This window comes from Neopsephotus bourkii, unplaced genomic scaffold (assembly GCF_033783945.1).
Source record: "Neopsephotus bourkii isolate Nb327-2 ecotype Australia unplaced genomic scaffold, CSIRO-AGI_Nbou_v1 NB_1572, whole genome shotgun sequence".
Taxonomy (NCBI): Eukaryota; Metazoa; Chordata; class Aves; order Psittaciformes; family Psittacidae; genus Neopsephotus; species Neopsephotus bourkii.
In genome coordinates this window covers 6,753,695-6,770,076 of record NW_026902048.1, presented here as the reverse complement: position 1 = coordinate 6,770,076, position 16,382 = coordinate 6,753,695, and the positions used below count along the sequence as shown (strand labels likewise).

The 16,382-nt window shown below is 45.7% G+C and overlaps 1 protein-coding gene across 4 annotated transcripts in view; it reads left to right on the top strand.

The window, feature by feature from the left end:
* Positions 1 to 16,382, top strand: part of NTRK3 (neurotrophic receptor tyrosine kinase 3) — a 205,723-nt gene that overhangs the window by 158,212 nt on the left and 31,129 nt on the right. For all 4 annotated transcript variants that reach the window (XM_061371323.1, XM_061371327.1, XM_061371324.1 and 1 more), the window contains 2 exons: positions 6,643 to 6,773; positions 10,820 to 10,992. In XM_061371323.1, the coding sequence (XP_061227307.1) occupies positions 6,643 to 6,773; positions 10,820 to 10,992 (304 nt within the window). The remainder of the gene's footprint in view (positions 1 to 6,642; positions 6,774 to 10,819; positions 10,993 to 16,382) is intronic.

Genomic DNA, 16,382 nt, shown 5'->3' with positions numbered 1-16,382 from the left:
AGGCACCAGAGGCTTCCTGGAAGCAAGTTGCCAGCATCTTGGCAAGGTACAAGCAATGAGAAACAGTGTGAAGAGAGTCTGTGAAGTCAATGACTTATATCGGTTTTGCTGAGGAAGCCTGAGAAGGGATGCAAAGAGAGGGATAACACAGTAAAAGGGAGAGCACCCTTTTCACTTCAGGTTGGTTCCATCAAGGCCAAAGGCGCCATGGAAGATCTCTCATGGAAGTCTCTCCCTCTGTTTTTGCTGTGTGGACACACACAAATGGCTATCAGAACTGTCATACAGAATTAGTAATGTTGAAATAATGCTCCCAAAGTGAAAAGTCTGAGTGAGGTGGTCTTGTCCACAGGAGTACAAAGAAGAGGGTGGGAAGGACCTTGGTGCACCCACATGTTGGAGCCCAACATGTGGCTCAGCCAAGGACTGTGTCCACTCCACAAGTCCCCAGAGATTCAGATAAGCTTTACATAAACCTCCATGATTTGGGGTCTTTTTGAAAGGCTGTCAGAACTGCTTGGTGCTTCTAATCACAACTGTTTTGAATCTGAGTCCTTGAAGGGTGCCTTAACAGAGGAACTTGGCAAAGAACCACCATCTGGGCACAGAGCTGAGCTGCTGAAGCGTGTATCCAGGCCTTTTCCCAGTGGTGGCTCATGTCAGAGTTGGGAGAAAAGTCACCAGAAGTGGAGGGCTACCTTGGAGCCCATCTAGAGAAACAGCCTGTATATGTCTCCATTTTTTGAAACAATCTGGGACTGATTCTCCCGTTGTTTCCGTGTTCTTCACAGCAGTCTGCTATTGAAATCAATATCCTTCATTGACTTTGATGGATTTGAACCAGGCCAGGAGGGAGACTCAGACTCTGTGCAGCTGGCCTATGCATTATCTTCTCTCACTGTGAGAGAATGACTTATCACTTCTCCACTGGCAAGGCTTTTTGATCTGGTCCTATTCAATCTGCACACTTTGCTCTGATCAGGTACATTGAGTAACTCATCAACACGTCTGGTTGACATCTAGGTTGCAATTGACTTCTTGACAGGGAAGGCACTTTGGTAGTTACCTGTCTTAATGGCAAGATTTCCAGCGTAAATTGTAAGCTTTATTTATTTGATTTTAATTGTCACAGAGCAGGGAGGCTATGCAGGGTTTATTCATAAGAATTATTTTAGCAGTGAGTCAAGAGAGAAGTGAATGAATCATATTGACTAACTGAGAACTTTGCTACCTTTCTATGGACACTTTATGTATAAAGAAAAAACAATTCTTTGGCATAAATTAGCTATTACAGCCAATGACTCAGCCACTAGTGAAAAATGTCATTGTCGTTATCATTTATAAAGTGCTGTTGATGCAAATGAGGCTTTAGAAGCTTACAAAAATCAAGGCTGTTACCCCAAAGAGTCCAGACCAGACTCACATCAGGATACCCTTGAAAAACATCTAAAAGAAGTCAGGTTTAAAACAGGGATTGAACAACAAGAGGGTAAGAAACAGGGAAGAAATAACATGACATGACAAAGCTAAGGGAGGGCGGGAGGAGCCAGTGATGGAGAGGTGCAGGAAAGGACCTGCCTCTTGGGAAAACAGGGCCACATGTGGAGGAAAAGAAACTTATAGAAAATTGATTGTGGCCTTTTCTAGGCTAGAAGAGAAAGCTGCTGGTAAAGAAGGTGGCAAAAGTAAAAGGAAAAATGTCTATTATTTTTCTCTGTTTCCCCAAGTGAGCTACATGTTGTCTGTGAATTACCATAGCAAAGGCAGGAAACCCACTAGAAATGCAGCAACCAGACAGGCTGCTGTTCAGGAGTCTGAAAGAAAGTGGTGTGAGGAATTAATTTCAGACCTGGTGTAAATTATTCAGCTTAAGTAGGTTTGCATTTTGCTGTAACTTAGGCACTGGCACTGCTCGTGGTTTAATCTGTTTGGAGTTTGATTTGTCCATTTACCTCCCACTGTAGTCCTCTGTGTCCAAACACAGTCACGTGTATCCAAGAGCATTATCAAACCATGGTTTCAAGGATGCTGGCTGTGATGGGAATCTGAAATGCAGAATTTGTAGTGTCACCGAACCCATCTCCTCTTATTCTGACCCCAGGATTGATTCAGAAATAAGACAGTAATTGGAAAATTAAATTCATGAAATGCACCCGTGCAACTTCCCAATTTCTGCTCATGTGATTGAAATGTGGTGGTTATTAGAAAAAAGGTGTTTTCATTGCACACAATCTGTATGCTTTTATTGGGATTTGCAGGTTGAGTAGGGGTCTTTTTGCAAGAGATTCTGCAATATGAGTGTAAAAGTTGGGTGAAGAGTCATTGAATCAGCAATATAAGCAAAAATGTTCTGGCTTTTCTAGGCTCTGTCCCAGGGGCCAGTGCAGAAATGACCCATCGGGACATGGTAGATTGATGTATAAGAAAAGCAGAATTAATCTTGTTCCCTCTTCTTTCGTTGTATCCCATGGCTGTGCTGGGTTCAGAAGGCTAGCAAACTAGAATATGTTTGTGTCAAGGAGAGGAGCAGACATGATTAATGGTCACATGGAGTGAATATGAGGAGGAAGAAGTTGCTGTTTTTAGAGAACCACTTTTCTGACTAAGTGCACTTTAAGCACAGCTCAAGTCAGCTGTCCTGCAAAAGGTTCAGAGGAGGTTAGGTAAGATCCCATTGCAGATCCAAAGCTGCAACCCTTCTTCTATGGCTCTTCCAGAGACAAGGAAAGCTTTCTGCACTGGAGGCAATTTGTAAAGGTGAGTGCAGTGCCCCAGAGTTACCCCCTTGTTAATGCTCTAGCTCACCATCACTGAACTGAAGTCATGAAGCATTCCCAGCCAGCTGCAGGTCAGGTGTTTTCTGGTGTGGTTCATGTGTTATTCAGCACATCAGTGAAGACAAGAGCTTGAAACACATTCTTGTGTGCTAAGACTTGATGTACAAGACGGAAGGTGGAGGACCTGCACAACTCTCCTTCTGTGTCATGCAGCAACATAGTAATCTCAAAACAAGGACTACAAGATGTTTCATTTAAAACTGGAATTACATCAGTGTAGTGCGCTCACATCCTTTCCTGTAGGTACAGCATGGCCTTGAATGAGTTCCCATCCTGCTGTCAAGTCTGGTTATTTTCCTGTCAGGTCTCACTGTGGCTCCTGCATAGGTTGTTCTTTTGAATTGTCTTGTTGGCTTGTTTTTATAAGTTAATGGTACGGGGAAGAAGGGACAAAACAAGAGCAGTACTTATGGGAAGCCAGTTTGCATACACCTTGTCAGCAGGGCTGACTGCAACGCAGCCGAGACAGATTAGCACACCGCTGCCTGCCTAAAACAAATAAACACCAGCTGTTTATCAGACAGGGCTCAGCTTCCTCCAGGAGGATGTAAACAGATTTATGCAGATGAACCTCCCAGGTGCCCTTGCAGCACAGCATCTTTCATGGCTACTCGGCCTTCCTTGTGAGTTACAGGCAGGATGGACAAGCCGAGATGCAAGGTTAACGCAATAACACAGCCACTCACATAGTGCCAGGGCAGTTTGTCATTGCTTTAAGTTTAAAGTCCATATTTAATAGTAATGTAGAATTAATCATAGTGTTGATCTCACTGTGAATGGAAGAATTTGATGTAAACTTCAGTACTTTAGGCCTGTTGCCTGAGAAAAAGCAATTTATTGTAACTCAGTTATTATTCCATTTCTGCCTAAAATACTATGAAGCAAAACTTATGGCCATTCAAGGTTGAGAAAAAAATTGGAATCCGCGAAAGTACGTTTCTGACTCTATGTTAAGATTGTCCAGTTGCTGTCAAACTGCTTAACTTCATGAACCTTTTGTTTTTATAGTCATCCAAGTTTACTTTAAACCCCTCAGTGCTATGAGTCTGCTACCTCAAAAGGATCGCTCCTTCCTCAGTTTAACTCTGTCTGCCGCAACATCTCCTTTAATACCTCATATAAATTTTCGCTGAATCTTTTCAGATGACCCCAACAACTTGCTGTGAAATTTGGTCTTGAAAGCAGATGGGATATTGTTTTAATAATGGAGACATAATTACACAGTCTGGATGCTGGCTCCCAGAAACATCTGATCAGGTTATTAAGATGTTACTGGGAGGAAGAGTTTGGAGCTGCAAATATTGGGGAACACCCTAGGGAGTGCAGAAAGAGAGGTTTGCTTCAGTTCTCATGGTGTTACACTTACTCAAATAGTAAATCATCTCAAATAGTATTGCTGGTTATTTTGAGGGAGTTTCCTTTTTAACTTTATCTCACATCAAATGGGGCAATTGGATTGCAATTGCTAAATTTCTGTTGGGATCCTGAGTTTGTTAAAGTGTTCTTAGGCTTCTTTTAATATAAGACCATTTCCCTGCAGCTTTCTTGACTGCTGCTATGCAGGAGACCAAGAATGCAAATACATGGTTTGTCAATACAGTAAATCCTAGCTACTGTAGTGATGAGTGCTATAGTAATGCTTGCCAAGAGTTAAAAAAACCTTTTCCTCTACTCTGTGAAGTAAATTGGTGCCATTTGAGCTTTTCTTAGATTAGGACTTTCCTCACCCAAGTGCGTCACTCAACATTTCAGCACGTAATATTTCAGATTTCTCAAGGTACTCCTTAAACACTTAAATAAACCAGGTGGGGAAGGCAAACTCCACATGTGATTTGTTCTCCCTGGCTGTCACTGCAGATTTAAAACCAAAGTCATTTTGGATGTGTCTACCATCCTGTGCCTTAATGTTACTAATATTATTAATATTGGTAACAGTTTTCAGTCTATTGAACAATTAATGAAAAGGTCAACAGGAATTCCCCATGGAAACATCATTCATTACAAGGCCTGTTGGTTACCAAATCTCACAGCATCTATCTTCCTAAGCAAGCAAAAGGGCCAGAAATGGCAGCTTTGTAAACCTGCCTGTGAGCTCCTAATTAAAAAGCTTAATTGTACGAAAGCCATTAGGATGTTAATCTTCCAATCCATTTGCTTTTTAATACATTAAGTGGTACCTGTGTTGTTGTGGGGCATATGGTCCCTTGGGTTGATATGGATGCCTATGTGGGAGGTTGGGTGGTAGGAGCTGGTGGCGGATTGTGATCACTGTTAGTGATGCTTCCCTGCAGCCAGTTTGAAACACAGTGTTCATCACCTCCACCTCCTGCATCTGCAGTATCCCAAGGGAAATGCATCTGTGTGAAAGGATGCATACCTGTATGTGCACATGGAAGAAGTGGTGGAAAAGACTCAAAAGCAGTCCAGTTTGTGGGCAAACAGAGGGAGGGCCAAGTTATGAATGCCCCAAGGTAGGAGTGGAAAGAGAGCACTGTCCCATCTAATACCTCTGCTTGAGGAGAGCTTTTGCTCACCAAGCACTGGAGAAGAGTGTGTGGTTCTCTCTGCGCTGCCATGACCATCAGGCTGAAGCTAGGGGTAGTCTTTGCTACCATAGTTATCAAGGGAGGCAGTAAGCTCCAGCGAAGGACAGTTTAGAGAGAAGTTTTGGGTATTGTGCCTCCAGAAATTGCTATGGTGGCTGTGCACATCTACTTGCTTCCACAGTTCATTCCAAGCATTAAAAAGAAGCCTCTTTGTATTGCCAGAGGATTGGTGTGAGTGTTCTGGTGCCAGAAGGGTATGTAGAGATTTGGCAACAAGCAGCTGTGCCTTAGTGTTGTCCTCATAAAAGAGAGTATGGAGACCTCCAGGTTCTCCCAGCAACCAGTGGCATTTAATCATGATGCAGCATTTATGGATATCCTGATAGATGCTTATGTACTAGGTGCCTAGCAGCTGCGTGGATCTAACCCTTATGAATGACCCTGTTAGCTGAGCAAACCAATCTTCATAGGCCTCTGTACCTTTGTTAAATTAGTAGCTATTGCTCTTTTGATTCTTCCTGAAACCTTGGTTGCTATTCTCTGTCAGTCCTCGCTGTCCTAAATATCAGTAGAAAGGATCATTGAAACTAATTGGTTCACTTTGTCTGTTGTGCCAGTGACTTTATCCTGGGATGACCTTGTTTCTGGGAGAACAGTCGCATAGGAGGTGGCTGCATGGTCAGGGTCTTGCTGTGGGGCAACACTTGGCATTCCCAACTGGTTCCTGCTCATGCCTTAAGGTTCATGTGGGTCAGTGGTTCTCCTCCCCTTGGGAATGCTTTGAGTCGCTGAGGTTCAGCCTCAGAAATCTGCTCGAGTTTGGGGTTAAACTGATTGCAACCGAAGTGCAAGATTCAACAGGACCTTCGAATCTCGCCTGGCCTGGCATCGGAAGTATGTGACCTTTGCTACACCTCAAAGGAGATGAATTATTTCCAGGTTAATTCCAAAGAGATTCGGGTCTTTGTAGCAGATTTTTGCCCAGGGGTTCCTCTCTCTGAGGACAAGCTTGTTGTGAGCTTGCAGAGAGAACACGATAAACCTCAAGTACTTTCCTTGCAGATGTTTCGCATGAGGCGAGCTCCATCCTAGAGATGGCTGTGTTCTGTGGGTGGGTAAGAAGATCCCTCTGGATACTCTTGCAAAGCAATTTCAGTTCCTTTGCGACTTGCTAGAAAATTGAATTAGTTGTTTTCCGTTCCCTGAATTAATCCTGATTCATTCTTCCCTCAACCCTCTTCCTCCCCTCCCTCCAACAGATGTCCAGCATATTAAGAGGAGAGACATCGTTTTGAAGAGGGAGCTGGGAGAAGGTGCCTTTGGGAAGGTGTTCTTGGCCGAGTGTTACAACCTCAGCCCCACCAACGACAAAATGCTGGTGGCAGTGAAGGTAAATCCCAAGGATGAATGGCAGAGAATAGGGCAGGGGCTGGCCTGTGAAGAGAGGCTGGATGAGCCTGCGTGGGAAAGGGAAGCAGGGGAGGGCTGGGGGCCAGGGGCAGAGATTTATCTGATGCCGGAGGCTGTGGTAAATCCACTTAGTCACACACAGTTTCAGTGTTTCGCTTCAAGGTTGTCTGTTCTCAGCAATGCCAAAGCCTCTCTTCCTGCTGATGCAGCCAGGAGACACACAAGGAGGAGAAGTTGGTCTGGAAGCTGTAAGCTCCCATGCAGCTGCAGCAGCACAGTGTGGAGTCCGCATCCCCTCCGCAAGGGTCTGGGGCCCTTCTCTGTCTGGATTTCATCTCTTTGTGGAACACGCAGAAACTGAAACAAAAAAAGGGCCTTAGCAAAAATGAGCACTGAAGAGCTAAGCACAGCTAACAGATTTGCTGCAACGTGGGCAAAGCCACCCCGCTCGGCTTCACTCAGTTCCTGCTTGCCCAAGCCACATATTGCTCCTGTTTTGGTGACTTTGAGCCAACACAAGTTCAGCTTGGCTTGTGTGGTGCTCTTTGCATCCTTGTGAAGGTCCTTATGTGAGCTGTGCCCCATCATGTGGCTCTGAGTAGAGGGCATCACTCGGTGCAGAAATGTGGTATCCTTTCAAGTGGCACCAGTTAGCAGATGCACGTAGTTTAATCCTCGGGAGTTAATTGATGTCTCCTAACTCCTTGGAAGAAGATCTGCATTTGAACTGATGCTCTACGGGGAGAAAGGTTCCAGCACTCTCTCCAGGAAGCTGGAGGCATCCAGTTACTTGAGAGTTGTTTTAATCATTGGCAGTTTAAGCTTTTTGGGGTTTTTTAGTTCATTTGTTCCCTTATGCTCTGGCTGTAAACTGCAAGATAGCACCTTTCACCTCTGAGACTGGCTAAAGCTGAGCTAGCACAGCTACCCGTGTGATTAATTGCTTGAGTATATATCTGGTACCTGCCTTTCAGTGTCAGCCATCCCTTATGCAATCCTATCTTTCAAATGTATTCTGAGTTTCATTTGCATGTAGGCAGAAACAGCATCTGAACTTGTTTCTGTTAATTGCTACTATGAGCTTACATCTCCAGAGTGCCTTTCATCCTGCAGGATCATACAGATCCCACTTTGGAGCAGAGCCTTCAAATCTTGATTCCTGCCAGCTCTGGAGAGGCAGGCAGGGAAAGGATCCTTTTACTTTAGGCCACATTCTAAGTCTATGGGGAAGGTGGGGAAAGAAGGAAAGAAAAAAAGGAGAAAGTAAAAAAATGGGAAAGAATAAAGGCTTTACATATTGAGATGTGGCTGCATTTTCTGAAGATCTCATGTTCCTTACAAAGGCTGAGAACTACCTCCCCGGTTCCTGTAGCTTAGGGCAGCAGCCGGACATGCTGGTTAGTGCAGCTGAGTCCACAGCCCAGAGTCTGCCCCTGCTCTGCTCTCAGGGGCTCCCTCCAGGGCCAAAGAAAGTGGTTGTGTTACTCGCTTGGTTAAATGGACTTAGATTTTCAGTGGATCTAAAGGTTGCAGCCCCGCAGACAAGCTGAGTTTTGATGTGATGGCATAGACAAGCTTCGTGTTTTATTCAGCTTGCTTCTAAAAACATCCTAAGAAATGCACAAAGCCTATATATAGCAAAAAGCATTGAGGTTATAAAGTCAAGTACTAGAAATGCTGGAGGGGCTGGTATACAGGGCATGTCCTCCGAACACATGTTTTTCATTTCTCTATGGGATGCTCGACTCTGATGATCACTCCTGTATCTGAGAGGTCTCTAGATGTGAGTACACTCATTTTTATAGCCTCCCAGGCCAGTGCTGGGGTTATATCATCCCCATTTTGCTGAGGACAGATGGAGAAGCCAGGAAACTGAGATGAAAGATCCATTTGGGTGGAGGATGGAGTTACTGACCTGCCTTTCAAGCCCATGAACAGCAGGTACCAGGCTCTTGCTGAGCCCTGCTGCAGCAATAAACATACGGCACTTGTTCAGACCTGACCCTGATACCCCGTGACAGGAGATTTCCCAGGTACATTGGAGCAACTGACACTTCATGACAAGGGCTGCAACATGAAGATGCTGAGTGAGTTGCTGGATGTCACAAACGAATCATGTGATGATGACACAAATACAATTCACCCCAAACCTTTCTAGGAGAGACATCCCAGTGATTTTGTTGAGATATCCCTTCTCTTCCTTTGGTCCTGGTTTTCTTTCCCTGTTCTACCACTTCCAGCTCCTCTTTCCTTCATTTCTAAATGCTTGGCTGTGCAACCTTAGTAATATGGGGCTTTTAACATCTCTTTTTTTTTTTTGTTGTGTTATTTACAAACTTATAGTCCTAACACCTTGTAGAAATGACTGTGTGTAAAGGAGAGGAAAACTAAACTCACTGCAGCTTGAAATATTATATTCAACTACAGGAAAAGGGGGAAGAAAAGAGTGATGGGGGAGGAAACTGTTTTCTTGGGGGAAAATTAAGGTAGCATCAACATTATGAAGATAGGAAATGACTAAAAGTAATTGGGTGCCTGAGATAAGAATGGATGCTTTGCCATCTGCACGGTGTAACTAAAATCCATCTAAATATTTCTAGTCAAGCTATCCCAGAAGACATAAAATTAATATAAAACCATGCCATGTAACTAGAAGTTTAGGTTCTGAAGAGGGAGATGAGGCCATGTCCTAAGCCTCACAGCAGATCTGTTCCAAGGGGAAAACCACCTACTCTGGAGGACTCACTACTTCTGTGCAGGCATTGCACCCATCAGTGCCACGGACCAGCCAGAGGTGCATTAGCAGTGTGCTGCCCCTTCCTCTGTGCACAGCTTTCTGATGGTTAGCATCCCTTTTTTGCATGTGAGCCAAAGCCTGCACCTCCTGGTGCCACCTCTCCCGTTGACATGGGGAGAAGGGGGCAGGTATGTTTGTGTGCAGGTAAGGGGAGAGCTACCCAGTGCTCCCACCATTGAGGGGGAACCAGTGCACAACAGATTGAATCTGGGGATGAATGGAACAAGTTATCTTGAGTCCTTTTTGATACCTATTAGGCTGCATAAAGCCAGAGATGGTACTAAATAGTGCTGTTATGTGAAGGATAAGCAGGATATAACTGAGACCCAGCAACTCAAAACCAGGATTTCCTCTTCATTTCTTTTAATGTTTGCAAAGACTGTACCAATTCTCATGGCCCTCCCATCTTGTCAGATGTTCTGGACTTCAAGTTTTTCACTAAGTGCCCTCCCTTGCTACACTGGAATGACAACACACTGCTTTCAAACTAGCTCTTCGATGCAACTGGCCAGTAATGCATGGACAAGCCAGACAACACTGGGAAACCCTTCCACAACAACATCTTCATAGCGACATCGGTCTCGTCCACACAGCCTGGAGCCTCTGAGATACCTGGCAATAGCAAAGTGGTGTGCTCAGGTGTAGAAGACGAGCTATTCTCAATAAGGGCACTGATTTCAGCATCACTCTGCCAGGGGAGCTGTTATAAACAGCAGGGAATAAAACCATGATTTTAAAAATTATGAGAAAAGACTTGGCAGTGTCCTTCTTCAGAGGCAGTTTGAAAAATCCACACAATAACTGCACAGCCAGGCAAATCCATCTTCTGAATAAAGGCAGTGAAGTCAGCTCTTTCAAAATAAAAGACAGATAGCAAGGACCGGGTGGTTCAGGAATTTAATAATAATGAGATATGAAGCCATTCACCCCTAGGTCACCAGTACAAATCCTGCCCAAGCTGGGAATAATTGGAAGCTATTACCCTCTGAGGCATGTTTGCTCCTGCCTGGGAAATGAGTTGGGGAACCTGATGGGTCTGTAACTACATGAACGAAACACTGAGATAGTGCCACCAGCACCTACCAGCAACCAACCAATGCAACTGGGCTGGTGGCAGCTGTTCCTCTCCCTGCCCTTCCTCATCAGCTCCTCTGTGATGCTGCCTCCCATTTGATCTGGTTTTACCCCTACCTGAGCCCACCCTGTGTGTATCCGTGTCCCTTTTCCAGGCGCTGAAAGATCCCACCTTGGCAGCCCGCAAGGATTTCCAGAGGGAGGCAGAGCTGCTCACCAACCTGCAGCACGAGCACATCGTCAAGTTTTATGGGGTGTGTGGTGATGGCGACCCGCTCATCATGGTCTTTGAGTACATGAAGCATGGTGACCTGAACAAGTTCCTGAGGTATGTGTGAAGTTGGGCTCAGGAGATGCTGTACAGCCTCTCCACAGTCTCACTGTGGCTTATTATAGATCTGTAGTGCACCAGTGACACATTACCTATTGCATGCTGGTGGGAATTGTTATGAGAGCCAGTTGTTCCAAGGACAGCTTGTAGGAGATGATGGTGCTCACCAGATTTGGTGCTTTATTTGCCCTACCCCAAAATTTCCTCTTAGTTTTTCTCTTAGGTAGTCTCAGGGATGATCCCTGTGAGCTATGGAAACCAGACTTCTGCCATCCCAGCAGGTTTGAAGCTGCATGAAGTGCGGCTGCAATCCCTATAGAGGTAGAAGGACATAAAGCCATGGCTGTTAGCAGCTTGGAGTCCCATACATGCAGCAAAACCATACCCTGCTGAATCAGGAAGGCCACTAGCCATCACCCGCCATATCACCCACCTCATGGTTCAATAGCACAAAACCAAAATATTCCTTTGAGAAATTAGCTGGAGTTCTTGGTCTGATTAAATGAGAACTGATCCCTAGTTCTTGTTCCTATATTCATAAAAGAACTGGGAAATGTTGGAGGTGGTGCTGTGCTGTGGAGCCCACCTCTGGTCCTTGTTCCCTAAGCCTCATCAACAGAGATGCTGACTGAGATGCAGAATACCCTAACCTGTGGCACCACACTACTCCAGAAGCTAGACAAGGCCTGATAAAGTGCTCTAATTGCCTTCCTTGCCTCTGGAGAGATGCAGATTGCTGGAGCTCCCTTCCCCAAGTCATCATTCAACCATTTCATCAGCATGAGGCAGAGCATGTGTGTGCCCTGAATCTGCCAGCACTGGGGGACAGGGAGCAACTGTGGGAGGATGTTTGTGGTGCTGTTCTCCTATGATACAGAAATTACACCGTGAAACCTGTGCGCAAGTGGAGTGGTACTCACCTCTTGAAATAATTAGTAGGTTTATTTCCCAGTATTTAGAAAATTGGACCCTTGATATTTTCCTGTTTTGACTGCTACGCGTGAGCGTGATTGCAGCAGGAACAAGAAGCTCTAGCACAGCAGGTTGAGATGTGGGTTGGGATACGCTTGGTGCTTATTTTTCCACCATCACAGTCAGTTTCTGACCAGGAGACACAGGTCCTTCCCTGAGGTTTTCATTGCTGAACAATCACCTCCACCAGAATTGTGATGGGGAAGGACCTCAAAGGTTTATTCTTTCCTCTGCCAAGCGGTGCCAGCCTGTCTGCAGCTCCCATGGAGCTTTTGCAGGGCAGTGGCTGAGCTGGCAATATCCTTGCATTGATTTCCCTTCTCATTTTGGCATAGTTGTGGGTAGATTGAATAGGATGTTTATAGCTCTGTCCCTGTCTCGGCCTCTGGATAGATGACATCCTTGGCAAGGTAGGAGGAGTGAAGGCTGATGCTATACTAGCTTTGCAGAGCTCCTCAGAGCCATGTTCAAGGGGGAGCAGGCTTGGTTACTCTAGGACCCTCTCTTGTGGTATCCTGTCTTGCAGGGGGTCAGCAACCTCCCAGCAGCAGCAGCAGGCTGAACTGTGCCTACCCACATGAAACCATGAGTTGGGCTGAAATGCTGTTTTAGTGCAGATTGGAGCTGCAATGTTAAGGACAGTGCCTCAGCCTCATGGCTGGAGGAAGGCAGTCTAAAAAACAGCACAAGAACCCATGTTCTTGAAGTACTTCCCAGGGAAGAGAAGGAAATTGACCCATCTTTTTTCCTGGCAGAACAATCAACCTTATTCTCCTTAGAGAAAGAAGACATTACAGCTGAGGCATAGCCTCCTGCACTGCTCTAGATGACCTCCCAAACAGTATAGTCCATAACAGTCTCTCTTGCTGTCTCAGAGAGATGTCTTGTGCCCACTGCCAATGCCTCATGGAATTACTTCACACTACATTACACTCCTAAGGCTGAAACCATGCTGGAGCTACAGACCCACTCGCCTCCATGTCCCAGCCCTGCTCTGGGACATGTCTGGGAAACACTCCTGCCCTGGGAGGCCAGGGCTTGCCCCGGTGTTACTGGAGAAGAAAGCTTGTTGTATTATCTTTGGCCTTTATGAAGGAAAATAGACTTTCCAGATGTGTGGTCCCTGACACTGCAGTCCCTCATCTTCCATCTGCATGTAGCTGCCAGCTTCTCCTTCTCATGCAGCTACAGAGCAAGCGGCTACAAGCTCCCTTCCCTGCATGTAAGTGTGTGATAAGCAGTGAAATCACTTTGTGTCCCAAAGGAAGCTGGCTTTTGGGACAGCGGAGCTTATACCCAGCAATGTGGGAACTCAGAAAGCCTAAGGGGGCATATGGAAAGAGAGTCTTGGCCTTTGTTTGTCAGGTGAGCTATCTGCTGGTGGGAAGCTCTGGAGGATGGGGGCTATAAGGGGGTCAGAGACAGTTGGTGCTGCAGGAGTGCCTGGCATTATGACATGATTCACTCAGCCCACAGCAGGAGATGGTTGCTCCCAGGCACTGGAGGCCAAGGATGCTGGGAGTCTGTATGAAACACTCAGATGGACTCTTCCCAGTTTAACTGCAGAAATTGGAAAAGCAGTAAAATGGAAAAAGCTCACTTTAGACCCAGTTTCCTAGAGAAAAGCACAATAAATTCCCCTAAGTGTTGTTAGACTTTTGTGTGCTTCCGAGAGAAAAGGGAATTTTACTGGTCAGTAAAATCAACTGATGTGGCAAGGGGAAGCACTAGGATCAACCCCTACCATTGCTGGTGGTGCAACAACTGATCCTGCTGTTTGCACAGGGGGAGAATGCAGTATCCTGGCTAACAGAAAAGGGACAGTGAAAGTATCCTGACATGGAGAAAAGGAGGCATTGCTCTCCAGGGAACATGGCATTCCAAGGGCTGGTGCATGCAGGGGCTGGAAACCGCTCCCCGGCACACACACCTGCTGCTGGGGGTCTGCAGCAACCACCTTCCCCCTGGACTCACTGGATATGCCCATCACTTCCTCCCTGTCCTTCTGTCACTGGTTTTCTGGCTTTCATTTTCTGCCCATGACAGCGGCAAATCTGAAGCAGAGATATTTGCATTTTGCCTTTACAGACCCTACATGCAGTTATAGTAAGTCATGTCCTTTTGCTGTTAACTCAGACAGGCAACAGATTTTGTTAGGAAAGTTCCAAATTCTGATGGTTTTATGTCCACCCTCCCAGTGCAGCAGCCCCACAGTTGGATTGTCTTGGGACAAAACAAGGAATTTCAGCAGAGGAAGCTAGAAGGGTGATTTTCCTCCCTATGCTGACAAAACCCTCCATCATTCCATAACGTAAATAAACCCAAGAGTTCTTAGCAGGGGATCCACCCAATTTTATGGCTTCTCTGTAGAGCTGAATTAAACCCTTTTCCCCTGGAAAAGATGGGCAGATGCTTCCCATATGCCCTGTAGGTTTCTTGACACAACTAAATGTATTAATGTCTCACAAATGTTTTGATACTTCTTCCTTCTGGACTAGAACCATGTGGGATGGAGAAAGGGAGGGAGAAAAGTGTATTATACAGGACATACGGAGATGTGTCCTATATAGTAGCATGTACAAAAAGCCAGTTAAATACAAATGTTGGCTGACCATTTTTAAACATTACCTGTTCCTTTCAGATGTTTTTTTGGGGGGGCCATTATTGTGTCTGAAAAGGGTGGCAGTAATGACACAGTAATATATCCTTCACTTCTCACCTAGGAACGTTTACCTTTGATGACAACAGGTATCAGCTGCAGCTAAATATGGTGTAACTGCAAGGCAGACTGGTACAAACCTGTCCAGCACACTTTTAGAAGCTATTGTCTGCTCTGCTTTGCTGTTTGTAGCTAACCTTCTCAGTCCTGGCTCAGCCTCACCTACTGTTGACATCTGTTGTCACCATCAAGTAATGTCCTGGGGTAAACCCATATATAGGCTGTTTAAGTAAGACATCAAGCAGTCATTTCATGCACTCTTCTGCAGCTCCTCCTTGCCCTCAGCAGTACTTCCAGTGTGCTGCTGCTCCCACCATCCCTACAAGCCTTTGAGATGCCTCCAGCAGCCCCAGCCTTGCTGCCTGCATTACTTCTCCCAGCCAGCTCATCCCACATTCACTGCAGCATCTCCCACTCGTGGCTCCCAAAACCCACTCCTGGCTCTTCAGCACTTGTTTCTGGAGTTTGTCTTCTCTTACAGTAGTCCTTCCTAACAGGAGGGGACCTTCAGAGCCATGTTCTGAGTGGTAGGGCAGCCGGATATAGCTGCAGAAGGGGGCTTTGAAACACCATCTGTTGAATCCCAAACGCTAAAGGGATGCTAATCCCTTTGGTGCACCCTCAAGGCCAACAGAGTAATTAGGGAACAGAGACAAAGGAGAGAACAATTTGGATCTTGTTGTGTGTTGTTCAGTCCCATGTCAAGGAGGGAAAGCTCTGTGTGTGTAGTTTCAATTTGTTATCTCTCTGGGGGGTTACTGCTAATGACGGGTGAAATGCCAAGAATCCTTTCAAAGAGAACAGTGTGAAAGCCTCAGAGGAAATGCTGTACTGTATCTTAGTCACAGCAAAATCCCTAAATATGAGGGCTTTTGTCATTCCACCTTCACACAGGCTACCACAGGGTGAGCTCTACCAGGGCAAGAGCATCACAGAGGGAGCACGGCAAAGACAGGCTTGGCACACAGTGAGGAAGGGGACTGAAAATGGGACAGGACAGGAATGAGACTGACCTTAAGTCCTGCATTTACAATGCATTTGGTTCGGCAGAATATTTCCTTTTGTTGCCCAGGATATTCTCTGCATCTGCTGACATCCAGGTCTAACCTTTGGACTCGTGCTCATGCATTCATAGTTTGCAGTACCTGTGTTACCTATGGGATAGCTTAGGGTATAAAAGGGGCTTTTCTAGGGATGAAGCTGCTGGTGTTCCTCTGAAACCTTTCCCATGATCTCTGGCTGTACTGATATGGATCAGGGGGTGGTTGTTTGGTGCTGTGGTGTTTGGAGGAAATCGAGGAGGCTGTTTGGGATTAACAAAGAGATGAGGTAGCAAGAATATGATGGATGTGAAAAAAAAAAAGGGGGTGATACCTCTACTTCTGGGAAGGTTTCCAAAGTGTAAGAATTAACTGGAGCAAACATGTAAATACTCATTAGTTTTGCACAGATCTTGCCAGAGAAGAATGTCCATGTTGCATCAAGCCAAAAGTCCCTCTGTCCTGGCAGCCTGTCTCTATCTGTGGCCATAAGAGGTTGCTTGCAGTAGAGTAAGGATAGAATAAAGATGTATGGCACCCAGCAAACATTCCTACAGCCTCCTGTTCTCTTAAGCTTTTCTTTTTCCTCTCCACTGGATCTGTGTGCGCATCTTCACAGTGCAGAGTTAGGGGTGAGCCCCTACCCCAGCAGGAAC